At 39.0% G+C, this 25,771-nt stretch overlaps 1 protein-coding gene and 1 pseudogene across 5 annotated transcripts in view; one reads left to right on the plus strand and one right to left on the minus strand.

Annotated features, from left to right (window-relative positions):
* Positions 1-3,703: 3,703 nt before the first annotated feature.
* Positions 3,704-25,771, plus strand: part of CENPC (centromere protein C) — a 93,762-nt gene continuing 71,694 nt past the window's right edge. For all 5 annotated transcript variants that reach the window (XM_007108001.4, XM_055085947.1, XM_007108002.4 and 2 more), the window contains exons 1-5: positions 3,704-3,966; positions 9,720-9,766; positions 10,921-10,991; positions 11,688-11,782; positions 24,249-24,354. In XM_007108001.4, coding sequence (XP_007108063.2) covers positions 3,949-3,966; positions 9,720-9,766; positions 10,921-10,991; positions 11,688-11,782; positions 24,249-24,354 — 337 coding nt within the window. In that variant the 5' untranslated portion in view covers positions 3,704-3,948. The remainder of the gene's footprint in view (positions 3,967-9,719; positions 9,767-10,920; positions 10,992-11,687; positions 11,783-24,248; positions 24,355-25,771) is intronic.
* LOC102985419 (60S ribosomal protein L39-like) lies at positions 6,229-6,457 on the minus strand (annotated as a pseudogene).

Consider the following 25,771-nt stretch of genomic DNA (forward strand, 5'->3'; position numbering starts at 1 on the left):
TCTATTCTTTTTTTTTTTTTTTTTTTTTGTGGTACGCGGGCCTCTCACTGCTGTGGCCTCTCCTGTTGCGGAGCACAGGCTCCGGTACGCGCAGGCTCAGCGGCCATGGCTCACGGGCCCAGCCGCTCCGCGGCATGTGGGATCTTCCCAGACCGGGGCACGAACCGGCGTCCCCTGCATCTGCAGGCAGATTCTCAACCACTGCGCCACCAGGGAAGCCCCTAAGGTCTATTCTTTAAGATAATTTTAACAATTACAAATTTGAAATTATCTGCAACATAAATCATAACTAAAAGTTTCTACTTCTCTTTCAAGCTAAATTTCTGTATACCTTTTTCTCCATATACACATCTAATACACATAGTTCCATGGATACATAAACACACACACACACACGCACACCCCTTACATAGATAAGTAGTTGTGATGGAAAACTTCAAGATTTTAGTCAGCTGTCATGGCAATTCATAGCGATTGATCTTAATTTTTTTGGAGGGGAGGGGCCTGTAATGACAAATCTGGGTTTTATAAACATTACTCCATCAACTAGCAACACTATTTTAGGAAGCTAAAATTATGGAGGGGCTAGTAAATACTAGGACAGATGCAGAGGGAACTGAAAAGTTTGGGAACTGTAGAGTCTGCATAACTTTTTGTTTTCATAAGGGTGCAGCTCCAATTTCTCTCTAGAACAGACCAGTTCATTACCTACACCCCCCTGCATTCTATACCAGTATGTTATTTCATTTCAAGTTTCTCAAAATACCTCTGAGAGTTACTGTTTCCAGTGGAAGCTGGGGGATATAATTTTACATGTGGAACTTTACATCTATGATTATGCTTGCTAAAATTTCTCACTGAGAGTATAGTGATTAAGTGCTCAGTTCTGGAGTCAGAATGCTGGGATTCATCCCCAGCTCTGCTGTTTAATGGTAGTGTGATCTTGGGCAAGTTACTTAAAGACTGTCCCAGTTCTGTTGTCTGTAGAATGTGGATATTAGTCGTCTTTTCTCATAGGAATGTTCTCAGAATTAAATAAGTTACTTCATGGAGAGCATTTATGACAGAAATTGCCATACAGTATGCACTCAATAAATGATAGTGTATATTATTAACTATTTTAAATGTGAGACCAAATTAAATAATGTAGTCTGGTTGGCAAAACTTCTCCTAGACCAAGTCTAAAAATCTCCATAATATTGATAGCACCAATAGCATTATTTATTGAATTCTCACTATGTTCTATGCATTTCAACTAGCTCTTAAAAGGAATTAATCCATATCTCAACAACTTTAACATTGTCCCCATTTTACAGACAAGAGAGTTGAGAAACTTATAGTTTAATTAACTTGCCCATTATGGCAGAATTAGTGGAGTGTGGAACTCAGGCTTGTCTGATTTCAGAGTTAATTCTCGATCCCTCTTTCCTACAAAAAGAAAAAGGAAAAAAGAAAAAAAAGTTCTTAGCAGGTGATAACATTTGTTAAAGCATTAAAAGTTTTAAAAAATTTATTTGCTCAACTCTTGGTTAATGAATTTATTCAATAAGTAATGCATTTTTATTACCTAGTTATTGACTATATTCCCTACACTGTACATTTCATAACTGTGACATTTACTTTGCAACTGGAAGTTTGTACCTCTTACTCTTCGTCACCTATTTCTCTCCTCCTCCCACACCCCTCCCCTCTGGCAACCACCTCTTTGTTCCCTGTATCTATAATTTTTTATGTCTTAAGTTTGCTCATTTGTTTTGTTTCTTAAATTCCACATATAAGTGAAATCATACAGCATTTGTCTTTCTCTTGTCTGACTTATTTCATATAGCATAATACCCTCTAGGTCCATCCCTGTTGTTGGAAATGGTAAAATTTCATTCCTTTTTATGGTCCAGTAGTATTCCATTATTTATATATGTATATAAATATATATAAATGTATATATATGCCTTCTTCTTCATTCATTCATCTGTCGATGGGCACTTAGGCAGCTTCCATATCTTGGCTATTGTAAACAATGCTGCTATGAATATTGAGATGCATAAATCTTTTTGAATTAGTGTTTTTGTTTTCCTTGGATTAAATACCCAGGAGTGGAATTGCTGGATCATATGATAGTTCTATTTTTAATTTTTTGAGGAATATCCATTCTGTCTTCCATAGTGGCTGTACCAATTTACAGTCCCACCAACACTGCACAAGAGTTCCCTTTTCTCCACATCTTTGCCAACACATGATTTTTGTTCTTTTTGATAATAGCCATTCTGACATGTGCTTGCAGTTTGTCTGCAAGTGATATCTTGAAGTGGTATCTCCTTATGGTTTTGATTTGCACTTCCCTGATGATTAGTGATGTTGAGCATCTTTTAATGTGCCTATTAGCCATCTGTATGGCTTCTTTGGAAAAATGTGCATTCAGTTCCTCTGCTCATTTTTAAATTGGGTTGTTTCTTTGATGTTGAGTTGTATGAATTCTTTGTACATTTTGGATATTTACCCATTATTGCATATATCACTTGTAAATATCTTCTCCCAATCAGTAGGTAACCTTTTCATTTAGTTTATAATTTCCTTAGCTGTGCAAAAGTTTTTAGCTTTATGTGGTCCCATTTATTTATTTTTGCTTTTGTCTCCCTTGCCTTAGGAGACAAAATGGTCAGGTCTAGTCTTCAGAGCATCTAACTTAACTTCCCTATTATGTAATTAAGGAAACTGCCAGAACGGTGCCAGAGCTTGTCCTACATGACATAGCTAGTCCACTGAGCAGGTTTCAAGACTCCTGATTTAGGACTCCTTTCAGGACGTCATACTTAAATGATATATACTTACACAGATCATTTTGTTGGCAATGCCTCACAAAAATATTACCCACATTACCCACATATTTGGAAAAAAGAATACATCATCCATCACCATTTTTACTATACCATTATTGCTTTCAGAGATGATGCATAAACGGGCTGGGGTGTGGGTGACGAGCCTATACAGTAAAACATTACTCTTCAAACGTCTTCTGCAATTTCTGCCTCTTATCCTTCCAAGTATTACTTTTTACTTTATAAGAGAACCGTCAGGAAGTTTTACACCTTCTCTGCGTGGGAAGGAGAGAGGCAGGGAGAGAGAGAGAGGAAGAGAGGAGAGAGAGAGAGAGGGAGAGAGTGAGAGAGAGAGGGAGAGAGAAAGAATGAAGCTGTGGGAGGGAGGGAGAGAGAGAGGGAGAGAGAGAGGGAGGAGAGGGAGACCAATCGGAACGGCCGGAAGGGGGGCCGCGCGTCCTGAGCCAGTCATTCCGGACCTGCCAATCACCCAGCGGGTAGCCAATCAGCGGGGGCCCTGGTGCTCGACTTCCTTGTATTTGGGAAAGTGCAGTGGTGGGTGCGCGCTCGCGGCGGAGGGTAAACATTCGACAGTCCCCGCTCGGAGAGGGAGGGACAGAGAGCGAACTGTCAGATCCGAGCGGGCGGGCGAGAGGGCGAGAGCGAGAGAGCGAGAGCGAGAGAGGGAGGGAGGGAGGGAGGGAGGAAGGAAGGGAGAGAGACTGTGAAGCTGTGGGAATAAGGGACTAGGGGATACGTGAGACGGGGGAAGGGCTACGACGTGATGGGGCGGGGCTCTTGGGAGGAGGAAGGCCGGACTGTGGGAGAGTACCAGTGAGGGGGCGGGCCCCTAACGGCTTTCTTCCTTTTGGAGTCGAAGGGCCCATTTTGCGCATGTGCAGCCCGTTTTAAATTGCGTAGGTGGATGCGCGCGAGTGGGCGCGCGAGTGGACGCGCTCGCTGGGTCGCGGCTCCTTAGTTCCCGCCATTTCCCGCCGTCTTTCGCTTAAGGTGCTACTGGGTTTCCGCCTGGCTCCTCTTCGGGTGACTCCGTCCTCGCTGGGCTGCCTGGAGCTGCGGCCCGTGTGGACTTCCGCCCCCTACCCCTGCGCGGGCTGTGCCGGGCCGGAACATGGCCGCGTGGGGGCTGGTAAGTGCAGGCCGCGGACCCTGCGAGGCGGGGGGAGTGAAGCGTTGGGCCAGTGTTGTGGCTTCTGGGGGGTTTCAGTGGGGAAGCCGCGCGAGTTTTTTGAGCTCGGGAGTGATCGGGTGCCGATAGCTAGAGTTAATTTACTTGTGTTTCCTCAAGGCTTTTTGTAATCCCGGGCGTGACGGCGACTTTCTCTTCAGAGAATCTTGCGATTTCTACTTTTTAGCCTAACTCCAGTTCCTAGTCCTCCAAATAATTTTCTGTCCTTACAAGTATTGAAACGCCTTGAAAGTGTGCCTTTGCTTCAGAGTTGCTAGTGTAGAGAGGCGTCTGTTATTGACAGTTTTCTGAGAGGCAGCTACTAGTTAAAAAGTGCAAGCAGTGAATGGCTGAAGGGCGCGGGAACTCATTTTTTTGTTGGCCTATTTCTGGACTCCCTTGGTATTCACTGTTCTATATTTCAGACTTCGCTTATGGTTACTGGATCTTATACAACCCAAAGCAGCCCCTATTCTAAACTTGTGTTTTCTACTTTATCTCCCCTTTTAAGATCTTCAGCATGGATGAATAAGATCTTCCCATTTATAATAAAGTTATATATGTATGCTTGTATGCATAAAAAGATGTATTGTGGAGAAAAACTGTTACCTACCATTTCAGTAAACAACGAATGTTACCCACCTTCAAGCCACCAGCAACTGCAGCTGCCTGCAGAGTGTGCCTAAGGGGAATTCAGGATGGAGAAAAACAGGACACTGGCCCTAGATAGTTATGAGACTTATATAAGGAATAACTTCAGTGAGCCCAGACTCTTGCATCTTCCCATTTATAGAGAAGCCCTAAAAATCATTAACTTGAGGTGTCTGATTTTGATGTTTGACTACCTTTTTTACTCCAGCCCAAACTCCTATATATCCCGGTCCCCCCCTTACCTCTTTGGAGCAGTCCCTCAGAGCTCGCTGAGAGCCTGTCTGCTGGGCTGTAGTCCTCAGTAAGGTCCCCGAATAAAACTTAACTCACAAATTTTAAGTTGCCCATTTTTTTTCAGTTGACAGTTATATATAATGTAAACAATGCAGGTGCTCATAGTAAAAAGTACTCGTATACCACCCTTTCATACTGTTGACTAAAGAAAAATGCATGATTGCTGGGTCATATGGTAAGAGTATGTTTACTTTTGTAAGAAACCACCAAGCTGCCCTCCAAAGTGGCTGTACTGTTTTGCCTTCCAAAATGAAAGTTCCCGTTGTTGTTCCACATTTAGAGTTGTCATTGTTCCAGAGTTTGGTCACACAACCAGATGGGTAGTGGTATCTGGTTTTAACTTGCATTACTGCTTGACATATGATGTGGAGCATCTTTTCTTATGCTTATTTGTCATCTGTATATCTTTTTTTTTAAACATCTTTATTGGAGTATAACTGTTTTACAATGGTGTGTTTCTGCTTTACAACAAAGTGAATCAGTTATTGTATATCTTCTTAAGTGAGGTGTCTGTTAAGGTCTTTGAACCATTTATTTTTTAATTGGGTTTTCTTTTTGTTGAGTTTTAAGTGTTCTTTTATATTTTGGATAACAGTCCTTATCAGATGTGCCTTTTGCAGCTGTCTTCTGGTCTGTGGCTTGTCTTCTCATTCTTTATCTTTCTCTCTTTTTTTTTAAAACCATGATCTGTGTTTTATTTGTCTCAGTGTTGGTGTATGTTTAAAATCTATGATTAATAATAATATATTAATGATATTATTAATAAACAACTTATTTTCTCACTGTGATCTCTGCCTTTCTGTTAATGAATTTCTCGTATCTTTAAGGTGATGCCCTTCAGAATATGGGAAGCTTAGACTGGTTGAAGCTTGTCTTAGTTCTCACATTGCCTGCTTTTCCTGCCTCCAGTCAACCTTCTGTAATCATTGCCCTTGTGTCTCCTTATTTCAAAGTTCTCTTTCCTTCTCCTGGCGTATTGCACTTGGTTTCGCAGACTGAGGAGGAGAGAGATAGAGATAGACAAAACTGAAGCTGGAAGAGCAGCTGCTGGTCCAGTCTGCTGTGTTCTCATTCTTTTGACCACAGTTCACTTTTATTTTACAACAAAAGATCTCACCAGAGCACTAGTGCAGACACACTGACACAAAGAGAAAAATCATTTTCCCGATAAAACACATCCAGCTGTTCAGATAGTAGTGATTCTTCAGAGTGATATGGTAAGATGCAAGTGCCCTTGACACAGCGTAAATGTGTGTGCCACCTCATGTGCAGGGCTCCTTATAGACCCAGCTTGGTTCTTCTCCGGTGTTTTCTCTTGGAGTTGTACCTGATTTTATTACCAGTTTTCATTCAGATCCGTTGGGGAATGGGACGATTCTGCTTTTGTTCCTTGGCTAGGAATCACTTGATCCTTAAAGTCTGGTGAGAAGACATGGCTAGGAGCAAATTCCCACAGTTCACTTTTAAAATACCTATCATAACCTTAGAATTGTTTTGAGCCTTTTAGTTCTAACATCTGACTTTGCGTCATAACTCATTTAAAAGACAAGGGGAGAAAGGAGTTGAAAGATTATCCTCAGTCATTCCTGTACTTAACTGGTTTCTAACTGGGTGTGATTTTGCCCTGTAGGAGACGTTTGGTGTTGTCTGGAAAAATTTCTGGTTGTCCTGAGAAAGCATGGATGAGGGGGTGCTAAGGGCATCTAGGTGGAGGCCAGGGATTCTTCTTCATTTGTTTGGTCTGGTGGGTTTTTACTTTGCTTCTTCATGTGCTGTGTATTTCTCTGTCTTCTCACTTTGCTTAACTTACTGTGTTTGGGGTCTCCTTTTTGCAGGCTGCAGATTTGTAGTTCCTGTTGTTTTTGCTGTCTGCCCCCAGTGGGTAAGGTTCGTTCTGTGGGTTGTGAAGGCTTCCTGGTGGAGGGGACCGGTGCCTGTGTTCTGGTGGATGAGGCTGGATCTTGTCTTTCTGGTGGGCAGGACCGCATCCAGTGGTGTGTTTTGGGGTGTCTGTGAACTTATTATGATTTTAGGCAGCCTCTCTGCTAATGGGTGGTGTTGTATTCCTGTCTTGCTAGTTGTTTGGCATAGGGTGTCCAGTACTGTAGCTTGCTGGTCGTTGAGTGGAGCTGGGTCTTAGCGTTGAGGTGGAGATCTCTGGGAGAGCCCTCGCTGATTGATATTACGTGGGGCCGGGAGGTCTCTGGTGGATCAATGTCCTGAACTCAGCTCTTCCACCTCAGAGGCTCAGGCCTGACACCCAGCTGGAACACCAAGACCCTGTCAGCCACACGGCTTGTTCACAATTAGTTCAGTTTTCACACTAGGCAGAGGGAAAAGACATCTTTAGATGTAGCAGCAATGAAATAGCTCTGTGAGGCTCCATTTCATAGATTTCTTTTCCTTTTCTTTTGTGATTCATCTAATTCCACTTGCTCATAGGGTGTTTTATGCAGAGGCCTCGTACCCAGCACTTCAGACCAGAGTTCCTTGTGGGAAACTCCCCCATCTGATTTTTAACAAGGTGCTCAGCTGTGGGCATGGAAATTGGAGGAGCCCTGTTCTAGACCAGTGCTCCTTAAGCCAGGAGCCACTCTTCCCAATCTACCGCTGGGAAAACTCAGGCTATTATGGCCCTTGAGCCTGGTTCTCAAAGTTCTGCTTCTCTCCCTGGTTCCCCGGGGAAGCACTGATTCTTTCCTGGACCAGCAGCGTCAGCCCTCACCTGTTAGAAATTGAAATCCTCAGGCTCCTCTCCAAAGCTGGGGAATGAGAACCCCTGGGGTGGGGCCTCCCAATGCACAGGACAGGCCCTCACAGCAAAGAGAGTCAGCCCAAAATGTCATTAGTGCTAGGGTTGAGAAACCCTGCTGTACTGTATATTATTTTCTTTGAGAAAAATAATCTCACAGTGAATGGAAGAAACTAAAATTGAAATTGAGTGAAAAATGAGTTGAAATTGCAAATTTTTGAATGTGTATTTATTTTGAAAATCAAAAAATTTTGTGTTCTAACTTTTAATTTAGAATTAAGAGACCTCTTTTGTCTTATTCACCACTTGTTTTCTAGTGTGCCCAAATAGGATTTGGCCTTGTAGTAGGTGCTCGATTTCATATTTGCTGAAGGAAAGAACTGCCTTAGCCTTAAAATTTTTCTATTTAAAAGAGGAACAGAGTACTTTACAGGTGTTATTTAATGTTCAAAAACATTTAGTGTGCAAATATGATGACTCTACCATTTTATTGTATTAAAGTAGGAGAAGAGTGACCTTAAATGAGGCCTTGGAAGGGAGTTAACTGACATTCTCAGGGGTTTACTTAAGTGTTTCAGAATGCTGAGTACTGATGAGAGACCTAAGTGCTTGAGTTAATTTTCCATCAAATGACTTGTGATAAAGTGCAGATTTGTTAGATGTCTTTGTTCCTTAGTTTGCTATCTATAAGATAGATTTAATCTTTTGCTCCTTAGGTACCTCCTGAAGATAACAGGCTATGTGAAACACTCTCACCTTCTTTAAATAAATACACTTTTATCTAATAAATTTTTGGTCTTATTTATTTGGCACGTCAAAAAGATAACAAAATGGTGTTTGTGTGGTATACAACGCACTAGGCAAGGCTCTGGGAAGAATATAAGCTAGCTTAAAACAAAGTTTCTGCTTTCAAGTTTCTTAAAATCTAATAGAGGTCTTCATCTTTCTGAATAATTCAGTCCAAAAATGAAGCAAGGTGGCAGCAGTCCCCGTGGGTGGGAAACTACAGTGGTCCAAAGTTGTGTGTAGGAGCCTTAGTAGAGTCAGGAGCGAGGCTCAGCTCAGGATGTCAGAGCATGAGTGGGGTAAAGAGAGTGTTCACATGGGGTGGGGTCATTTATATCCCATTGGGCCAAGGAAGAGTGCAGCTTACTAAACATTTTGTATTGGTAGTAATTTATTTATTTTAAAAAGCATTACTGTTCTTCCTATTACCACCAAATTTTCAACTAGAAAATTTAACTTTATAGATTTTACAATTAAAAGATAGGACCCAAAGTATCGCAAACATGCTCTCCACCTCCAATTTCAGCATGTCTGTGTGTTTTATTTTTCCTGTTGCTTCCATTTATTGGGGCTGCTTCTTTGTTGGGGTTACCTGTTTTCTCTTTCTGGAAACATTCTAGCATCTTTTTATCCTCAGTTTTTCTGATATTTCATTCTTAACTTCCTAGGTATTTATCTTATGCTGGCCATTCACTCCTCATCCAGGACAATATCCTCTGAGCTTACTTTAGGCTGCTGCTTTTCTTCTGTTTCATCAATTATCATGTTTCATTTGTTTTCCATCTTCCAGAAATCTGTTATATTTGTTTGTCCACAGATGGCCCTTTCTTCCATTCTCTTTTTTCATTGTCGTTTTATGCCAGTATAGTCCTTTACTATTACTTCAGAGGGATCTCCTTGCAGGAAAAGGAGATAAATAGATATTGTTGGTCAACCAACTTGAATTATTGGAAGCCCAGATAGTATGATTTTGATGATGGAAGAGGTATGGGGGGAGGTGGAGGAGGAGGAAGAAGAGGAGGAAGAGGAGGAAGAAGATGGAATAAATCCAGAGTAAGGAAATAGTATAAACAAACATTTGGAAACAGTGGATATGAGACAAGTTCTTTTTCACTTGATCCAGAAGATATTCCTCTTTATAGTATTACAATAGGCAATCAGCAAATACTTGCTGAATGAGTGAATAAAGAACTTAAACTTTCACCAAATTGATGATTTACTTTTCTTTCAGGATCATCTCAAAAATGACTATAGAAGAAGATTTTGCCGACCTTCCAGGTGATTTATGTACTTAAACTTTTAAGATGATTTTTATTTGCATCTTTGGAAAGTGGAATTTTTAAATGAAGAAAGGAAGAACTATTACCTCTGACTAAAATAATGATTTATATACCCACTGGTTAACTATAGTCATCTTAGTTATTTTATATTAACAGAGAGATATTAATGCAGGCAGTTCAATGACTTAATGGAGGTGAGAAAAGAAATTCGCCTGATAAATGATGGACCAGGAAGAGGCAGTTTCAATTCTGACTAAATGACAGCTGTGAGGAAAGCACTCTAGAGTGGATTGAATGGAAATAATAGAAAGATGCAGTTTATTCCATGGGGCTAAAAGAAAAGGTGGGTGTAGTTCTAAAAGGGCAGTAGAAGGATCTTTGTGGTGATGGAACTGTTCAGTATTTTGACTATGGTGGTCATATCTGAACCTTCAAATGTAATAACGTGTATAGAACTAACTATATACACAAACATAAACACGCAAATGACTATATGTAGAACTGGAGAAATCTGAATAAGATTGGTGGATTCTGTCAACATCAGTATCCTGGTTGTGACAGTATACTATATGGCTTTGTGAAATGTTACCATTGCAGTAAACTGGATAAAGTGAACAAGGGATCTCTTCTATATTATTTCTTACAACTGCATGTGAATCTACAATTATCTCAATACAAATTTTAATTAAAAAATTTATACTGATTCATTAGCTCCTTAAGATTAAAGGTATTGAATCGGAAGTATATTTGAGACCTTGTAGGGAAGACTGTGTTACTTGGAGCTGATAGGACTTGTGACCATAGAGTCTTTATTAAAGAAGCATTTCAGGATTGATAGAATATGTTAAAGAAAGTTTATGTTCTTGTTTAGATAGAGCAGTAGTCTAAAACAGCTTTAGACGTGGCTATTCAGTCAGGGTATATAATTGTTAATGTAGACAATGACATACTACTTCACATACTTTTCTGGGAACTCTTGGACTGTCAAATACTTGTTTTGTCCTCAGATAGTAAAGGTGATATTTTTCCCATTAAGTAAAAGTTAAGACTTTATAATAAGGAGATATGGAATTTTCAAGGTAGATGTTAATAAGTAGCAAATATCTTTTGGAGATGATATGTTAGCATTTTCCCTTCTTTCCTTCTTATTAGGGCACCTGACATTAATACGGAGCAAGGCCAGAATATACTGGAAATCTTACTAGACTGTTTTGAAGAAAAAAGTAAGGTTTCATTTATAGATGGACTTTGAGGGTTGGGATGGATGAAAATGTAAATTTGTCCATTAATACCAAATTCAGCAAATATGTGCTGGCATTTCAATATATAAAATATTTTCCCAGGAATTTTGAGTACATGTGCAGTCCTTCATGTACCTTCCAGTATACTGAAGGTAATACTGGCAAAAATGAGAATAATTTGTTATTCCCTTTAGTTCACACTAGATTCCTATAGTCTGGAATTCCATAAATAATTATCATACACAAGAGAAAGTATTTCATTAATGGAAATAAATGTGCAGAATTCTTGGGATCACTGGAGAGCTTGAGATAATGTTTGGTGATTTGCACCCCTTTTAAAGGAAAGAGTATAATGGCAAAAACTTTTCCTAGTGCTGGTCGGCGTCAGAAGGTATTGGAATAAAAGAATAGGCCAACCAAAGAAAAACACAGATAGTGGAAAAGTATCTTTTCTTTACAAGTTCTGAAAGAAGAACTGGCACATATTTCTTCAGGAATCTTGTTTGTCTTTTTCAGTCCTGATGCCTTCTGGGAACATTTGAATATTGAATTGATGTCTGTACTTAAGTTAAACTAATTGCGCTTAAAAGAGTCAGAAGACTTGTTCACATATCATGTAGGGCTTCTTTTAATTGTAACCAAAATATTTTATACATGTTTTGTTTTAACTTTTTTTAGGTCTTGCCAATGATGTTAGCACAAATTCCACAAAATCAGTGCTTTATTCAACACCTAAAATAAAAGACATTTGTGTTCAGTCACCAAGTAAAGAGGTAAGTCAAAAAAGAGAACTGGTACAAATTTAATAGTTTAGTGAGTGAACAATACACAATATATTAGATACATTTTAGTTGTTTGTAAGTCTTATTCTTAAAATGGAACCCTATATTCCCATTGAGTTTATATAAAATTTAGAGGTATTTTGTGAAAATTTTGGTCTGACATTTCCTGTGTTTGAAATTGGAGGTCTGGGAATTAGAATTATCAAATTTTAACACAATTATTTTTTACTCTTACTTAAATGATGCCTAAATTAGGTTTTTAGGAAAGTGGGCAACTACTGAAGTTCCTAATCCAGGTTGGCAAGTTTGGTTATTTTCTGAAAACTGAAGGCAATTTGCTAAACGGGAATCAATCTTTTATTGCTTATATATCTTAAGAGGATAGGTTGACCTAACTCTACAAAATAGCAGACTTTGGAATAGAGTTTTTGAAGCTAATGATTAAAGACAAATTATTCAAAAGCACAATACTAATTAGAAGAATTGTATATAGACATACCTTGTTTTTTGTGCTTTGCTTTATTGCCCTTCACAGATAGTGCATTTTTTACAAATTGAAGGTCTGTGGCAACCCTGTGTCAAGCAAGTCTGTCAGCGCCATTATTCTGACAGCATTTGCTCACTTCATGTCTCTATGTCATATTTTGGTAATTCTTACACTATTTCAGACATTTTCATTATAATTATATTTGTCATGATCTGTGATCAGAGACCTTTGATGTTACCATTGCAAAAAAATTATGACTTCCAGAAGGCTCAGATGGTGGTTAACATTAAATATTTTTAATTTAAGGTATGTACTTTTTTTAGACATAATGCTATTGCACACTTAATATACTACAGTATAGTGTAAACATAACTTTTATATGCACTGGGAAATCAAAAAATTCATGTGACTTGCTTTATTGCAGTAGTCGCTTTATTGGGGTGGTCTGGAACTGATCCTGCAATATCTCTGAGGAATACCTGTAGTTATAGAAATAACATTCACTAGAAACTTGTATAAACAAATAAACACATATAGCCTTTTGGTTCCAAGAAATGAAGACATCCATTTCTGTCAGAATTGAGAGACCTTCTTTAATGTGATAAATTATATTGATTTTTGAAAGTTAAATCAACTAAATTTCCTGGGATAATCTTGACTTGGTCATAAAGTATTAACCTGTTTTGATTTGGTTTACCAATATTTAAGATGTTTGCTTCTGTGTTCATGAACAATATTGTCTTTTTTTTTTCTTTTCTCAAAATGTTTTTGTTGGGCTTTGGTATCAAGGTTATGGTAGAGGTTCCACTTTTAGGAAGGATGTAACAGATTGCAGTAAGTCAACACTCCTGCTGAAGAGCTGGTTAAAAAAATAATAATAAAATGCAAACAAATCATGTTTTTAGAGACATGTGGAGCTGTGGAAGCAACAAGGACTAGATGAACTAAAATTTCAAAGAGAGTGGAATTCTTAGAATATGAGTTGATGACTGTTGGTCATTTTCTTCCCTGAGAGTATCTGTTAATTTTGGGCAAAAGCTGAGGATTTTAGGTTGGTCCAGACAGTGTGAGTCCACTGATGGAAAGCAGAGATTTTGTCACTTGTGCAGGGATGGCATGACAAATGGAATTCTGGAGGCGCCTCAAATGGATAGCCACTTTTCCTTAAAGAACATTTGTAAGTTCTGAGGTAGTGAAGAACCTTAGGCCAGAATGGTGGAGTGAAACATGTAGTCTTGCTGTGCTAAGAAGGTAAAGTCCTACTGCATGAAAGTGGCCCACGACAAATAGGCATTTGATACATTTTGAAAAGTTTGGGGCCAGAGGGTAAAAAGTTGAGCAAAAACCTCTAAAGGGCTGTACTGAATATCTCACAATCTTTAAGGGCTAAATAGGCTTACTAGGCTCTCAGTAACCCAGGAGAGGGCATTCTGAAGAACAGGGCAGGTTACGAGTGGACTGAGTCTTACTAAAATGTCATATCAGACCCAGCTCAGTCCTTGAGAGTGAGAATCTAATCATTTCAATCCAATCTGTTTAAAAGGAAAAAAGGAGAACCTTCTCTATAGAGAGATATTACTGGAGCTTCTACTTTTAAAAAAAAAAAAAATCCAGCCTTTTGTTTTGAGATAATCGTAGATTTATAGCAGCTGTAACAAATAGTAGAGTTCAGAACTGTGTATGATTTACCTAGTTTCCTCTAAAGGTAACATCTTGCAAAACTATAGTACAACTTTACAACCAGGATATTGACATTGATAGAGACAGGATACAGAAAAATTCCATCACTATAGGATCCCTCTTATCCTTTTATAACAAGTTACTTCTTTCTCACCCTTACTCCCTCAACTCCTGAAACCCCTAATCTGTTCTTCATTTTTACAGTTTTGTCATTTCAAGAATGTTGTTTAAATGGAGTCATAGAGTATATAACTGTTTGGAATTGTCTTTTTCACTCAGAATTCTCTGGCGATTCATCCAGGTTTTTGTGTGTATCAATAATTTGTTTCTTTTTATTGCTGAGTGGTATTTCATGGTATGGATATACCACAGTTTGCTTAGCCATTTGCTTATCTCTTAGTTTTCTCTTGATTTAGTTGTCTTGGTTTTTAAATTTGTTTATATTCTGTGCACCTCTGACTAATTTATCACCAGTTTCTGTGACAGAGTAATAAATGTTTTCTCAGTGTATGTAGACACATCAAGTAATTTATCATTTTCAATTTTTTTCTGGAGCTATCCTTCCTAGATCTCTCTTCTCTATTTTTTGTTTCTGTCCACCTTTAGGCCTGTCACGTAAGTGTTGCCAATGTGATTTCCCTTTATCATCCAGGGAAGTCCCTTCTCTTTTGTCCTGTTCTGTAGCTCATATTTCTTGCCCTTTCTTTTTTTTTTTTGGTGGGGCTCATCCTTTAGTAGCTTCCTGAGAATTTAAGACCTTAAATATTTGAAAATACCATGACTTTACCCTCATGATGGGTAATTATGTGTATAGAATTCTAGGCTGGAAATGATTCTCTTTCAGACTTCTAAAGACATTCTCTATTTTTTTTTTTTTTTTTTGTGGTATGCGGCCTTCCTCTGCAGTGGCCTCTCCCGTTGCAGAGCACAGGCTCCGGACGCGCAGGCCCAGCGGCCATGGCTTTTTTTTGTGGTATGCGGGCCTTCCTCTGCTGTGGCCTCTCCCGTTGCGGAGCACAGGCTCCGGACGCGCAGGCCCAGCGGCCATGGCTCACGGGCCCAGCCGCTCCGCGGCATGTGGGATCCTCCCATACCGGGGCGCAAACCCGGCTCCCCTGCATCGGCAGGCGGACGCGCCACCACTGCGCCACCAGGGAAGCCCTCTCTATTTTTTTTAAAGCTTCTTGTATTGTTGAGAATATTGCTCTGATTCCTTGATCCTTTGTGAGCCACTATTTTTTCATGTTTGCAAGCTTTTAGAATCTTGTCATCTGTCTTTATTGATTTGAAATTTCATGATATTCCACATGTTAGGTTCTTCTAATTCTTTTAATTAAGATTTCTTCTTAGAGTTTCTGTCTCTACCTTTTTTGCTTACTTTGCTCATTACCTTTTACACTAGAGCTTTTTATCAAATGTCCAGTGGTCCAGTGATCCTTATCGGTCTCACTTTTAGGATGAAAAATTAAAATGGTGATTGGAAGCTGTATTTGCAGAGTTAGAGTTGTACCTTGGTAGATTTCACCATGGTATGATTTGTCTGGGCCACATCATCGTGGATGTCCAGTTGTTAATATCTGCAGGTTTTTTTCTCTTGACTTGGTAAGTTTTTCTGACAAAGAATTCTTCTTTCCTGCTTAGGGGTCTGATTCTAACTGTGAGTGTTCTCAGCCAGGTGGGCAAGGGGAAATGTGCAATTTGAATACTTGCACTTAATATTTCTGTTTTCAATGTGTTACTCTTACCTTCAGTTATATTTCATGTCTTTGAGCTCACGGTCTCTCTGATTCAAAACTCAAGGGAGTAAACATCTAATCTTCTGTTTGGGTAGGAAGAGGAGGGACTCAGTGACTGACTGCTTCCTATACTTACATTAAAAAATTTTTGAAAATTTTTTTATTGGAGTATAATTTTTTTAATTTTTATTTTATTTTATTATTTTTATTTTTGGCTGCGTTGGGTCTTCGTTGCTGCACATGAGCTTTCTCTAGTTGTGGCGAGCTGGGGCTACTCTTCGTTGCAGTGTGCAGGCTTCTCATTGTGGTGGCTTTTCTTGTTGTAGAGCATGGGCTCTAGGCGCGTGGGCTTCAGTAGCTGCGGCTCGTGGTCTCTAGAGCTCAGGCTCAGTAGTTGTGGTGCACGGGCTTAGTTGCTCTGCGGCATGTGAGATTTTCCCGGACCAGGTCTCGAACCCGTGTCCCCTGCATTGGCAGGCAGATTCTTAACCACTGCGCCACCAGGCGGGTTCCTATTGGAGTATAATTGCTTTATAATGTTGTGTTAGTTTCTGCTGTACAACAAAGTGAATCAGCTATATGTGTACATATATCCCCTGCCTCTTGGACCTCCCTTGCATCCCCCACCATCCCACCCTTCTAGGTCATCACAGAGCACCAAGCTTTCCTCCCTGTGCTATACTGCAGGTTCCCACTAGCTATCTAGTGTTCCCACTAGTCTATCTAGTGGTAGTGTTTTTATATCAAACCTAATCTCCCAATTCATCCCACCCTCCCCTTCCGTTCTATGTTCACACGTCCATCCTCTACATCTGTGTCTCTATTCCTGCCCTGGAAATAGGTTCATCTGTATTATTTTTCTAGATTCCACATATATGCATTAATATATGAAATTTGTTTTTCTCTTTCTGACTTACTTCACTCTGTATGACAGACTCTGGGTCCATCCACATTTCCACAAATGACCCAATTTCATTCCTTTTTTATGGCTGAGTAATATTCCATTGTATATATATATATATATATATATATATATATGTGTGTGTGTGTATATATATATATATATACACCACATCTTCTTTTATCCATTCATCTGTCAGTGGACATTTAGGTTGTTTCCATGACTTGGCTATTGTAAATAGTGCTGCAGTGAACATTGGGGTACATGTGTCTTTTGAATTATGGTTTATCAGGGTATATGCCCGGTAGTGGGATTGCTGGGTCATATGGTAGTTCTATTTTTAGTTTTTTTAAGGAACCTCCATACTGTTCTCCACAGTGGCTGTATCAATTTACATTCCCACCAACAGTGCAGGAGGGTTCTCTTTTCTCCTCACCCTTTCCAGCATTTATTGTTTGTAGATTTTTTGATGATGGCCATTCTGACCGGTGTGAGATGATACCTCATTATAGTTTTGATGTGCATTTCTCTAATAATTAGTGTCTTTTCATCTTGTTTATGGTTTCCTTTGCTGTGTAAAAGCTTTTAAGTTTAATTAGGTCCCATTTGTTTATTTTTGTTTTTATTTTCATTACTCTAGGAGGTGGGACAAAAAGGACCTTGCTGTGATTTATGTCATAGAGTGTTCTTCCTATGTTTTCCTCTAAGAGTTTTATAGTGTCTGGCCTTACGTTTAGGTTTGTAATCCATTTTGAGTTTATTTTTGTGTGGTGTTAGGGAGTGTTCTAATTTCATTCTTTTATATGTAGCTGTCCAGTTTTCCCAACACCACTTATTGAAGAGGCTGTCTTTTCTCCATTGTATATTTTTGCCTCCTTTGTCATAAATTAGTTGACCATAAGTGCTTGGGTTTATCTCTGGGTTTTCTGTCGTGTACCATTGATCTGTATTTCTGTTTTTGTGCCAGTACCATACTGTCTTGATGACTCTAGCTTTGTAGTACAGTCTGAAGTCAGGGAGTCTGATTCCTCCATTTCCATCTTTCTTTCTCAAGATTGCTTTGGCTATTTGGGGTCGTTTGTGCTTCCGTATAAATTAAAAAATTTTTTGTTCTAGTTCTATGAAAAATGCCATTGGTAAAATGATATGGATTGCATTGAATCTGTAGATTGCTTTGTGTAGTATAGTCATTTTCACAGTATTGATTCTTCCCATCCAAGAACATGGTATATCTCTCTATCTGTTTGTGTCATTTTTGATTTCTTGCATCAGTGTTTTACAGTTGATTTCTTTCATTATTGTTTTACAGTTTTCTGTGTACAGGTCTTTTGCCTCCTTAGGGAGGTTTATTCCTAGGTATTTTATTTTTTTTGTTGCAATGCTGAATGGGATTGTTTCCTTAATTTCTCTTTCTGATGTTTCGTTGTTAGTGTATAGGAATGCAAGAGATTTCTGTGCATTAATTTTGTATCCTGCAACTTTACCATATTCATTGATGAGCTCTAGTAGTTTTCTGGTGGCATCTTTAGGATTCTCTATGGTGTATGATCCTTTTAATGTGTTGTTGGATTCTGTTTGCTAGTATTTTGTTGAGGATTTTTGCATCTATGTTCAGCAGTGATATTGGTCTGTAATTTTCTTTTTTTGTGATATCTTTGTCTGGTTTTGGTATCAGGGTGATGGTGGCCTCACAGTGAGTTTGGGAGTGTTCATCTCTGCAATTTTTTGGAACAGTTTGAGAATGATAGGTGTTAACTCTTCTTTAAACACTTGGTAGAATTCACCTGTGAAGCCATCTGGTCCTGGACTTTTGTTTGTTGGAAGATTTTTAATTACAATTTCGATTTCATTACTTGTGATTGGTCTGTTTATATTTTCTATTTCTTCCTGGTTCAGTCTTGGAAGTTTGCACCTTTCCAAGAATTTGTCCATTTCTTCTGGGTTTTCCATTTTATTGGCATATAGTTGCTTGTAGTAGTGTCTTATGATTCTTTATATTTCTGTGGTGTCAGTTTTAGTTGCTCCTTTTTCATTTCTAATTTTTTTTTTTACCAATTTATTTTTTAAATTTATTTTTGTCTGCGTTGGGTCTTTGTTGCTGCACGTGGGCTTTCTCTAGTTTTGGTGAGCGGGGGCTACTCTTTGTTGTGCTGCATGTGCTTCTCATTGTGATAGCTTCTTTTGTTGCGAAGCACAGGCCCTAGAGTGAGTGGCTTCAGTAGTTGTGATTCATGGGCTCAGTAATTGTGGCTCATGGACTCTGGAGTGCAGGCTTAGTAGTTGTGGTGCATGGGCTTAGTTGCTCTGCGGCATGTGGGATCTTCTTGGACCAGGGCTTGTACCTGTGTCCCCTGCATTGACAGGCATGATTCTTAACCACTGTGCCACCAGGGAAGTCCCTCATTTCTAATTTTATTGATTTGAGTTCTCTCCCTTTTTTTCTTGATGATCCTGCCTAAAAGTTTATCAATTTTGTTTATCTTCTCCAAGAACCAACTTTTAGTTTTATTGATCTTTGCTATTATTTTCTTCATTTCTATTTAATTTATTTCTGGTCTGATTTTTATGACTTCTTTCCTTCTACTAATTTTGGGTTTTCTTTGTTCTTCTTTCTCTTGTTGCTTTAGGTGTAAGATTAGATCATTTGAGAGTTTTTTTGTTTCTTGAGATGACATTGGATTGGTATAAACTTCCCTCTTGGAACTGCTTTTGCTGCGTCCCATAGGTTTGGGGCTGTTGTGGTTTCATTGTCATTTGTTTCTGTGTATTTTTTATTTCCTCTTTGCTTTCTTCAGTGACCTCTTGGTTATTTAGCAGTGCACTGTTTAGCTTCCATTTTTTTTTTACAGCTTTTTTCCTGTAATTGATTTCTAATCTCGTAGTGTTGTGGTCGGAAAAGATGCTTGATACGATTTCAATTTTCTTAAATAATCCGAGGCTTGATTTGTTACCCAAGATGTGATCTATCCTGGTGAGTGTTCCATGAGCACTTGAGAAAAATGTGTATTCTGTTGTTTTTGGATGGAATGTCCTATAAATATCAATTAAGTCCATCTTGTTTAATGTATCATTTAAAGCTTGTGTTTCCTTATTTATTTTCATTTTGGATGATCTGTCCATTGGGGAAAGTGGGGTGTTAAAGTCCCCTATTATGAATGTGTTACTGTCGATTTCACCTTTTATGGCTGTTAGTATTTGCCTTATGTATTGAGGTGCTCCTATGTTGGGTGCATAAATATTTACAATTGTTATATCTTCTTGGATCGATCCCTGGATCATTATGTAGTGTCCTTCGTTGTCTCTTGTAATAGTCTTTACTTTAAAGTCTATTTTATCTGATATGAGTATTGCTACTCCAGCTTTCTTTTGATTTCCATTTGCATGAAATATCTTTTTCCATTCCCTCACTTTCAGTCTTAATGTGTCCCTAGGTCTGAAGTGGGTCTCTTGTAGACAGCATATATATGGGTCTTGTTTTTATATCCATTCAGCCAGTCTGTGTCTTTTGGCCGGAGCATTTAAGCATTTTGCTTTTAAGGTAATTATTGATACCTGTGTTCCTATTACCATTTTCTTAATTGACTTGGTTTGTTTTTCTAGGTCTTTTTCTTTTCCGCCTAGAGAAGTTCCTTTCACATTTGTCATAAAGCTGGTTTGGTGGTGCTGAATTCTCTTAACTTTTGCATATCTGTAAACATTTTGATTTGTCCATCAAATCTGAATGAGATCCTTGCTGGGTAGAGTAATCTTGGTTGTAGGTTTTTCCCTTTTATCACTTGACATATATCCTGCCACTCCCTTCTGGCCTGCAGTTTCTGCTGGAAAATAAGCTGATAACTGTATGGGGATTCCTTTGTATGTTATTTGTTGCTTTACCCTTGCTGCTTTTAGTATTTTTTCTTTGAATTTAATTTTTGTTAGTTTGATTAATATGTGTCTTGGTGTGTTTCTCCTAGGGTCTATCCTGTATAGGACTCTGTGCTTCCTGGACTTGGGTGGCTATTTCCTTTCCCATGTTAGGGAAGTTTTTAACTATAATCTCTTCAAATATTTTTTCTGACCCTTTCTCTTTGTTTTCTTCTTCTGGGACCCCTATAATTCAGATGTTGGTGCATTTAATGTTGTCCCAGAGGTCTCTGAGACTCTTCTCAATTCTCTTCTTTCTTTTTTCTTTATTCTGCTCTTCGGCAGTTATTTCCACTGTTCTCTCTTTCAGCTCACTTATTTGTTCTTCCGCCTCAGCTATTCTGCTATTGATTCCTTCTAGAGTATTTTTCATTCTAGTTATTGTGTTGTTCATCACTGTTTGTTTTTTAGTTCTTCTAGGTCTTTGTTATATATTTCTTGTATTTTCTCGATCCATGCCTCCATTCTATTTCTGAGATTTTGGAACATCTTTACCATCATTACTCTGAATTCTTTTTCAGGTTGGTTGCCTATTCTTCATTTATTTGGTCTTGTAGGTTTTTACCTTCTTCATCTGTAACATATTTTTTTGTTGTCTCATCTTTTTATTTTTTTGGTGGGTGGGGCTGTGTTCCTGTCTTACAGGTTGTTTGGCCTGAGGCGTCCAGCACTGGAGCTTGCAAGCAGTTGGGTGGAACTGGTCTTGGTGCCAAGATGAGGACCTCTGGGAAACCTCACTCTGATTAATATTCCCTGGGGTATGAGGTTCTCTGTTAGTCTAGCAGTTTGGACTCGGCGTTCCCACTACAGGAGCTCATAGCTGACCCCCAGCTTGGGAGCCAAGATCCTGCAAGCTGCACGGTGTGGCAGAAAAACAAAAAAAAACAACAAAAGGCAAAAGTATAACAAAGAATAAAAAATAAAATAAAATTAGAAAAGTAAAAAATTTATTAGGAAAAAAATATATAAATGAAACAACAACAACAAGGTAAAACAGAACCAGAACAGGAAAAAAAAAAAACAGAAAAAAAACAGCAAACCAGAGAAGGCCTTTGCTGTGGGGTGGCAGGACCTAGGTTCAAGACCCATGCGGCTGGAAAAGCCCTGAGGGGACCTTGAGTGTAGGGGTTTTGGCCTGGGACCCCAGCAGACTAGCTGGGGGCCGAGAGGTTGGTGGACTCTGGCCACGTTCCCCTCTGATTCCCCAATCCCCTGAAGGTCTCTCCCTGTCCCGCCAATCCCCTCACCATGGGTGGGCCTCTCCTGAGCATGGGAACTCCTCCCCTCCCCCAGCCACCCCTCAGGGGCACTGGTCCCGTCTAGCCTCTACTTTTCCTCCCCACATATCCTACCGGGTCACTTGGGGCTTCCTCCTGTCCCCATAGGTGTCTGAGGTCCCCCACTAGTGCCTGGTAGGTGCTCTAGCTGTGTGGAGACACGAATTTCACGTCCCCCTACTCCGCCATCTTGACTCTGCTCCCCCCATACATCCTTTAACAACTCTTCTGTTTGCAGGCCCTACCTGGAGCCCCTCTTTTAGAGGTGCATTGTACCTTGAAAAACTGAACTTATGGGTTTCTCCTTAAACATAAATTTGTCTGCTTCTGGGCTTACTTCATTGTTAAGCATGTTTCTGGTCTTTCTGGGCTGCTTAGTTGCTAATGATCTGCCTTCCAACCTAAAAAAGTTTATTGATGTCTCTCATCTACTCCCTTCTCTTTCTCTTCATCCTTTTGGGTTTATACATTAAAAACAATCCTTAGTGGGACTTCCCTGGTGATGTATTGCTTAAGAATCTGCCTGCCAATGCAGGGGACACGAGTTTGATCCCTAGTCCGGGAAGATCCCACATGCTGTGGAGCAATTAAGCCTGTGTGCCACAGCTGCTGAATGTGCACTCTAGATCCCGCGAGCCACAACTACTGAGCCTATGGTCCACAACTACTGAAGCTTGTGCAGCTAGAGCCTGTGCTCTGCAACAGGAGAACCACTTCAATGAGCAGCCTGCACACTGCAACGAAGAGTAGCCCCCGCTCGCCACAACTAGAGAAAGCCTGCGCACAGCAACAAAGACCCAATGCAGACAAAAATAAATAAATAAATGAAATAAATTTTTTTTAAAAGTGTATTAAAAAAATCCTTGGTGAGGTTTCAAAAGGGAGTAGAATATAATGAAAACTTGCTTTTGTTACTTTACGTAATTGAGTTCCATGGTGTATCCGCTGAACTAGCAATGTAGTGGCTCCATTATTTACATATTTCCCTATGGGTAGATTTTTAGATTTTTTTCCCTCTATTCATTATAATAATGATGTAGTGAACACATTTGTTTATGCCTCCTTGTTTGCATTTGTAAATTGAATTTCTCTAGGTACGTACTTTTGAAACGAAATTGTTAAGTATTGTCAATTTTTTCTTCAGAATAGTCTATTAGTTTACTTTACCACCTGTAATGTGTGAATGAGATTTCTCTTTTCTAGAATTAAAAAATTTATGACTTGATATATTTCAGATTTTCAAAAGAAAGCATGTTATGTACATACGGTATTAAAAATAACATAAATGAACACCCATGTGCCCATTTCTCAATGTCAGAAATACCAGTACCTTTGAAGCATCTATGTGCCCCTTAGTGATCTTATTCTTTTGCCTCTCCTCCCTGTACAGAGGTAACCACTGTGTTGAATTTCATGTTCATCGTTCCCATCTTTTGCTTTATAGCTTTACCACACGTGGGTGTGTGCTGTCATTTGTGTCAATATTTCTTTCACTACTTAAGATATAGGTCCTACTACCATTCACATGTTGGGTGCTTCACTAGATAGGACTCATGAGACTCCACTTGTAGTCAGTTGTACTCAAGACTGAGATTTGTTATAGGCATATAGTCAGGATACACAGCTAGATCAATAAGAGAAAAGTACTCATTAGGCAGAGTATGGTGGAATCCATGTCAGGCTCTCCACAGGGGCCACACAGAGTGCACTCTTTGCATCCAGCAGTAAAATGCTATAAAACATGTACAGTCTTTCTGCCCTGGGAAGCCTTTTGAGATTTAGCCCGTTTTTATTGGGAGCTGGTTATATTGGTACCCTCTTCCCAAAATTCTGTATTCTCTGAAGGAAAGAGGGATGGTGTTCACCATAAATCACATTGTTTATACAAACAGTCTAGGCAGGCTGGCATAGCAGGTTCCAGTTGGTAATGGAGGAAACATTCTGAAAGCCAAGACTCTGTGTGTCAGCCAAGGGCTAGTCCTGTAAGCAGGTTTTTAAGTGATCAGGCCTGGTGCATTAACTCTTTCCTGCCTAGAGTGAATCTCTAAATACTATATATATTTAGCATTTCACATGTTTTTGCATCTATTCTGAACTTAATGTAAATGAGATTATATATTTGTGTGACTTGCTTTTTTTGTTTAACATAATCATTCATGTATGCTGTAGTTTATTCCTTTCACTGTTGTATTTGTGATATTGTGATATATGACTGTACGGTAATTTATCCAATCTTCTGGCAGAATAGGTTTTTAAAAGCTGTTCAGAGCAACATTGTTTCTGTGATAGGTTATATGAAATTTCAGCTTTACTAGATAATATGAAATTGATTTCTAAGGAGTTAAGTATGCAACTTTACCAACTGGTTTATTGTTTTTAAAACTACTTTTTTTTTTTCAATTTAAAAACAAATGTGTTTAATCAAAATTGGTAATTTAATAGAATAGATCTAATGTTGTATCTCTTTTAGACTCAGTGCCAGAAATCACATCCAAAGTCAGGTACAGTGTCTTCAAGGAAGAAAGAAGCCCCTCTGCAGTTAATTGTGGAACCAAGTGAAGCTGTCAACAAATCAGGTTGGTAGCATCCCTATGGGTGATATTTGCCTAGATATATTTAAAGAGTTAGAAATGCTGAAGGTAGCACATATGTCGGCTTGAGCGACAAGGTCAGGGTCAGCCTAGGCAGAATTGTGAAATGGATGAAGTTGTTTTTGAGTCCTTCTCAAGTCCACTGTCAGTGTATCTTTTTAAAAAAAAAAGCATGAATAAGTTTTTTTTTTAAATTTTATTGAAATATATTTGATTTACAATGTTGTGTTTAATTTCTGCTGCACAGCAGAGTGACTCAGTTATACATATATATTCTTTTCCGTTATGGTTTATCATAGGATATTGAATATAGTTCCCTGTGCTATGTAGTAGGACCTTGTTGTTTATCCATCCTATATATAATAGTTTGCATCTGCTAATCCCAAGCTCCCAATCCTTCCCTCCCCACTCCCCCTTGGCAACCACAAGTGTGTTCTTTATATCTGTGAGTTCATTTTTGTTTCATAGATATGTTCATTTGTGTTGTATTTTAAATTCCACATATAAGTGATGGATGGTATTTGTCTTTCTGACTTACTTCACTTAGTCTGATAATCTCTAGGTCTATCCATGTTGCTGCAAGTGGCATTACTTCTTTCTTTTTAATGGCTGAGTAATATTCCATTGTATATATGTGCCACATCTTCTTTATCCATTCATCCGACAGTGGATATTTAGGTTGTTTCCATGTCTTGGCTATTGTAAATAGTGCTGCTGTGAACATAGGGGTGCATGTATCTTTTCGAATTATCGTTTTGTCTGGGTATATGACCAGGAGTGGGATTGCTGGATCATTTGGCAACTCTATTTTTAGTTTTTTAAGGAATCTTCATACTGTTTTCTATAGTGGCTGCACCAATTTACATTCTTACCAACAGTGTAAGAGGGTTCCCTTTTCTCCAAACCCTCTCCAGCATTTATTGTTTGTAGACTTCTAAATGATGGCCATCCCGACCGATGTGAGGTGGTACCTCATTGTTGTTTTGATTTGCGGAATAATAAGTTTTATCTGATTATTATGTGGTATTTTGTTTTAGTGGTAGGAGCATTGTTAATAGGATGTGGTAAGAGACATTAAGAATTATTATAGAGACCATAGCTTTAAGAGTTTTCAAATAGATTTTTCTTTTTCTTTTCTTTACTTTACTTTCTTCTTTTTAAAAAAAAATATTTATTATCTCATACAGTTTCTGTGGGTCAGGAATTCAGAAGCAGCTTAGTTAGGTGGTGCTGGCTTGTAATCTCATGAGGTGGTATTCAAGACGATGGCCAGGGTTGCAGTCATCTGAAGGCTTGACTGGGGCTAAGGATGTATTTCCAAGATGACACTCATGTGGGTCTGGTTGCTGGCAGGAAGCCTTAATTTCCTCCCATGTGGGCCTCTCCATGGACTCCTTGAGCA

Source organism: Physeter macrocephalus, chromosome 7, assembly GCF_002837175.3.
Source record: "Physeter macrocephalus isolate SW-GA chromosome 7, ASM283717v5, whole genome shotgun sequence".
NCBI lineage: Eukaryota > Metazoa > Chordata > Mammalia > Artiodactyla > Physeteridae > Physeter > Physeter macrocephalus.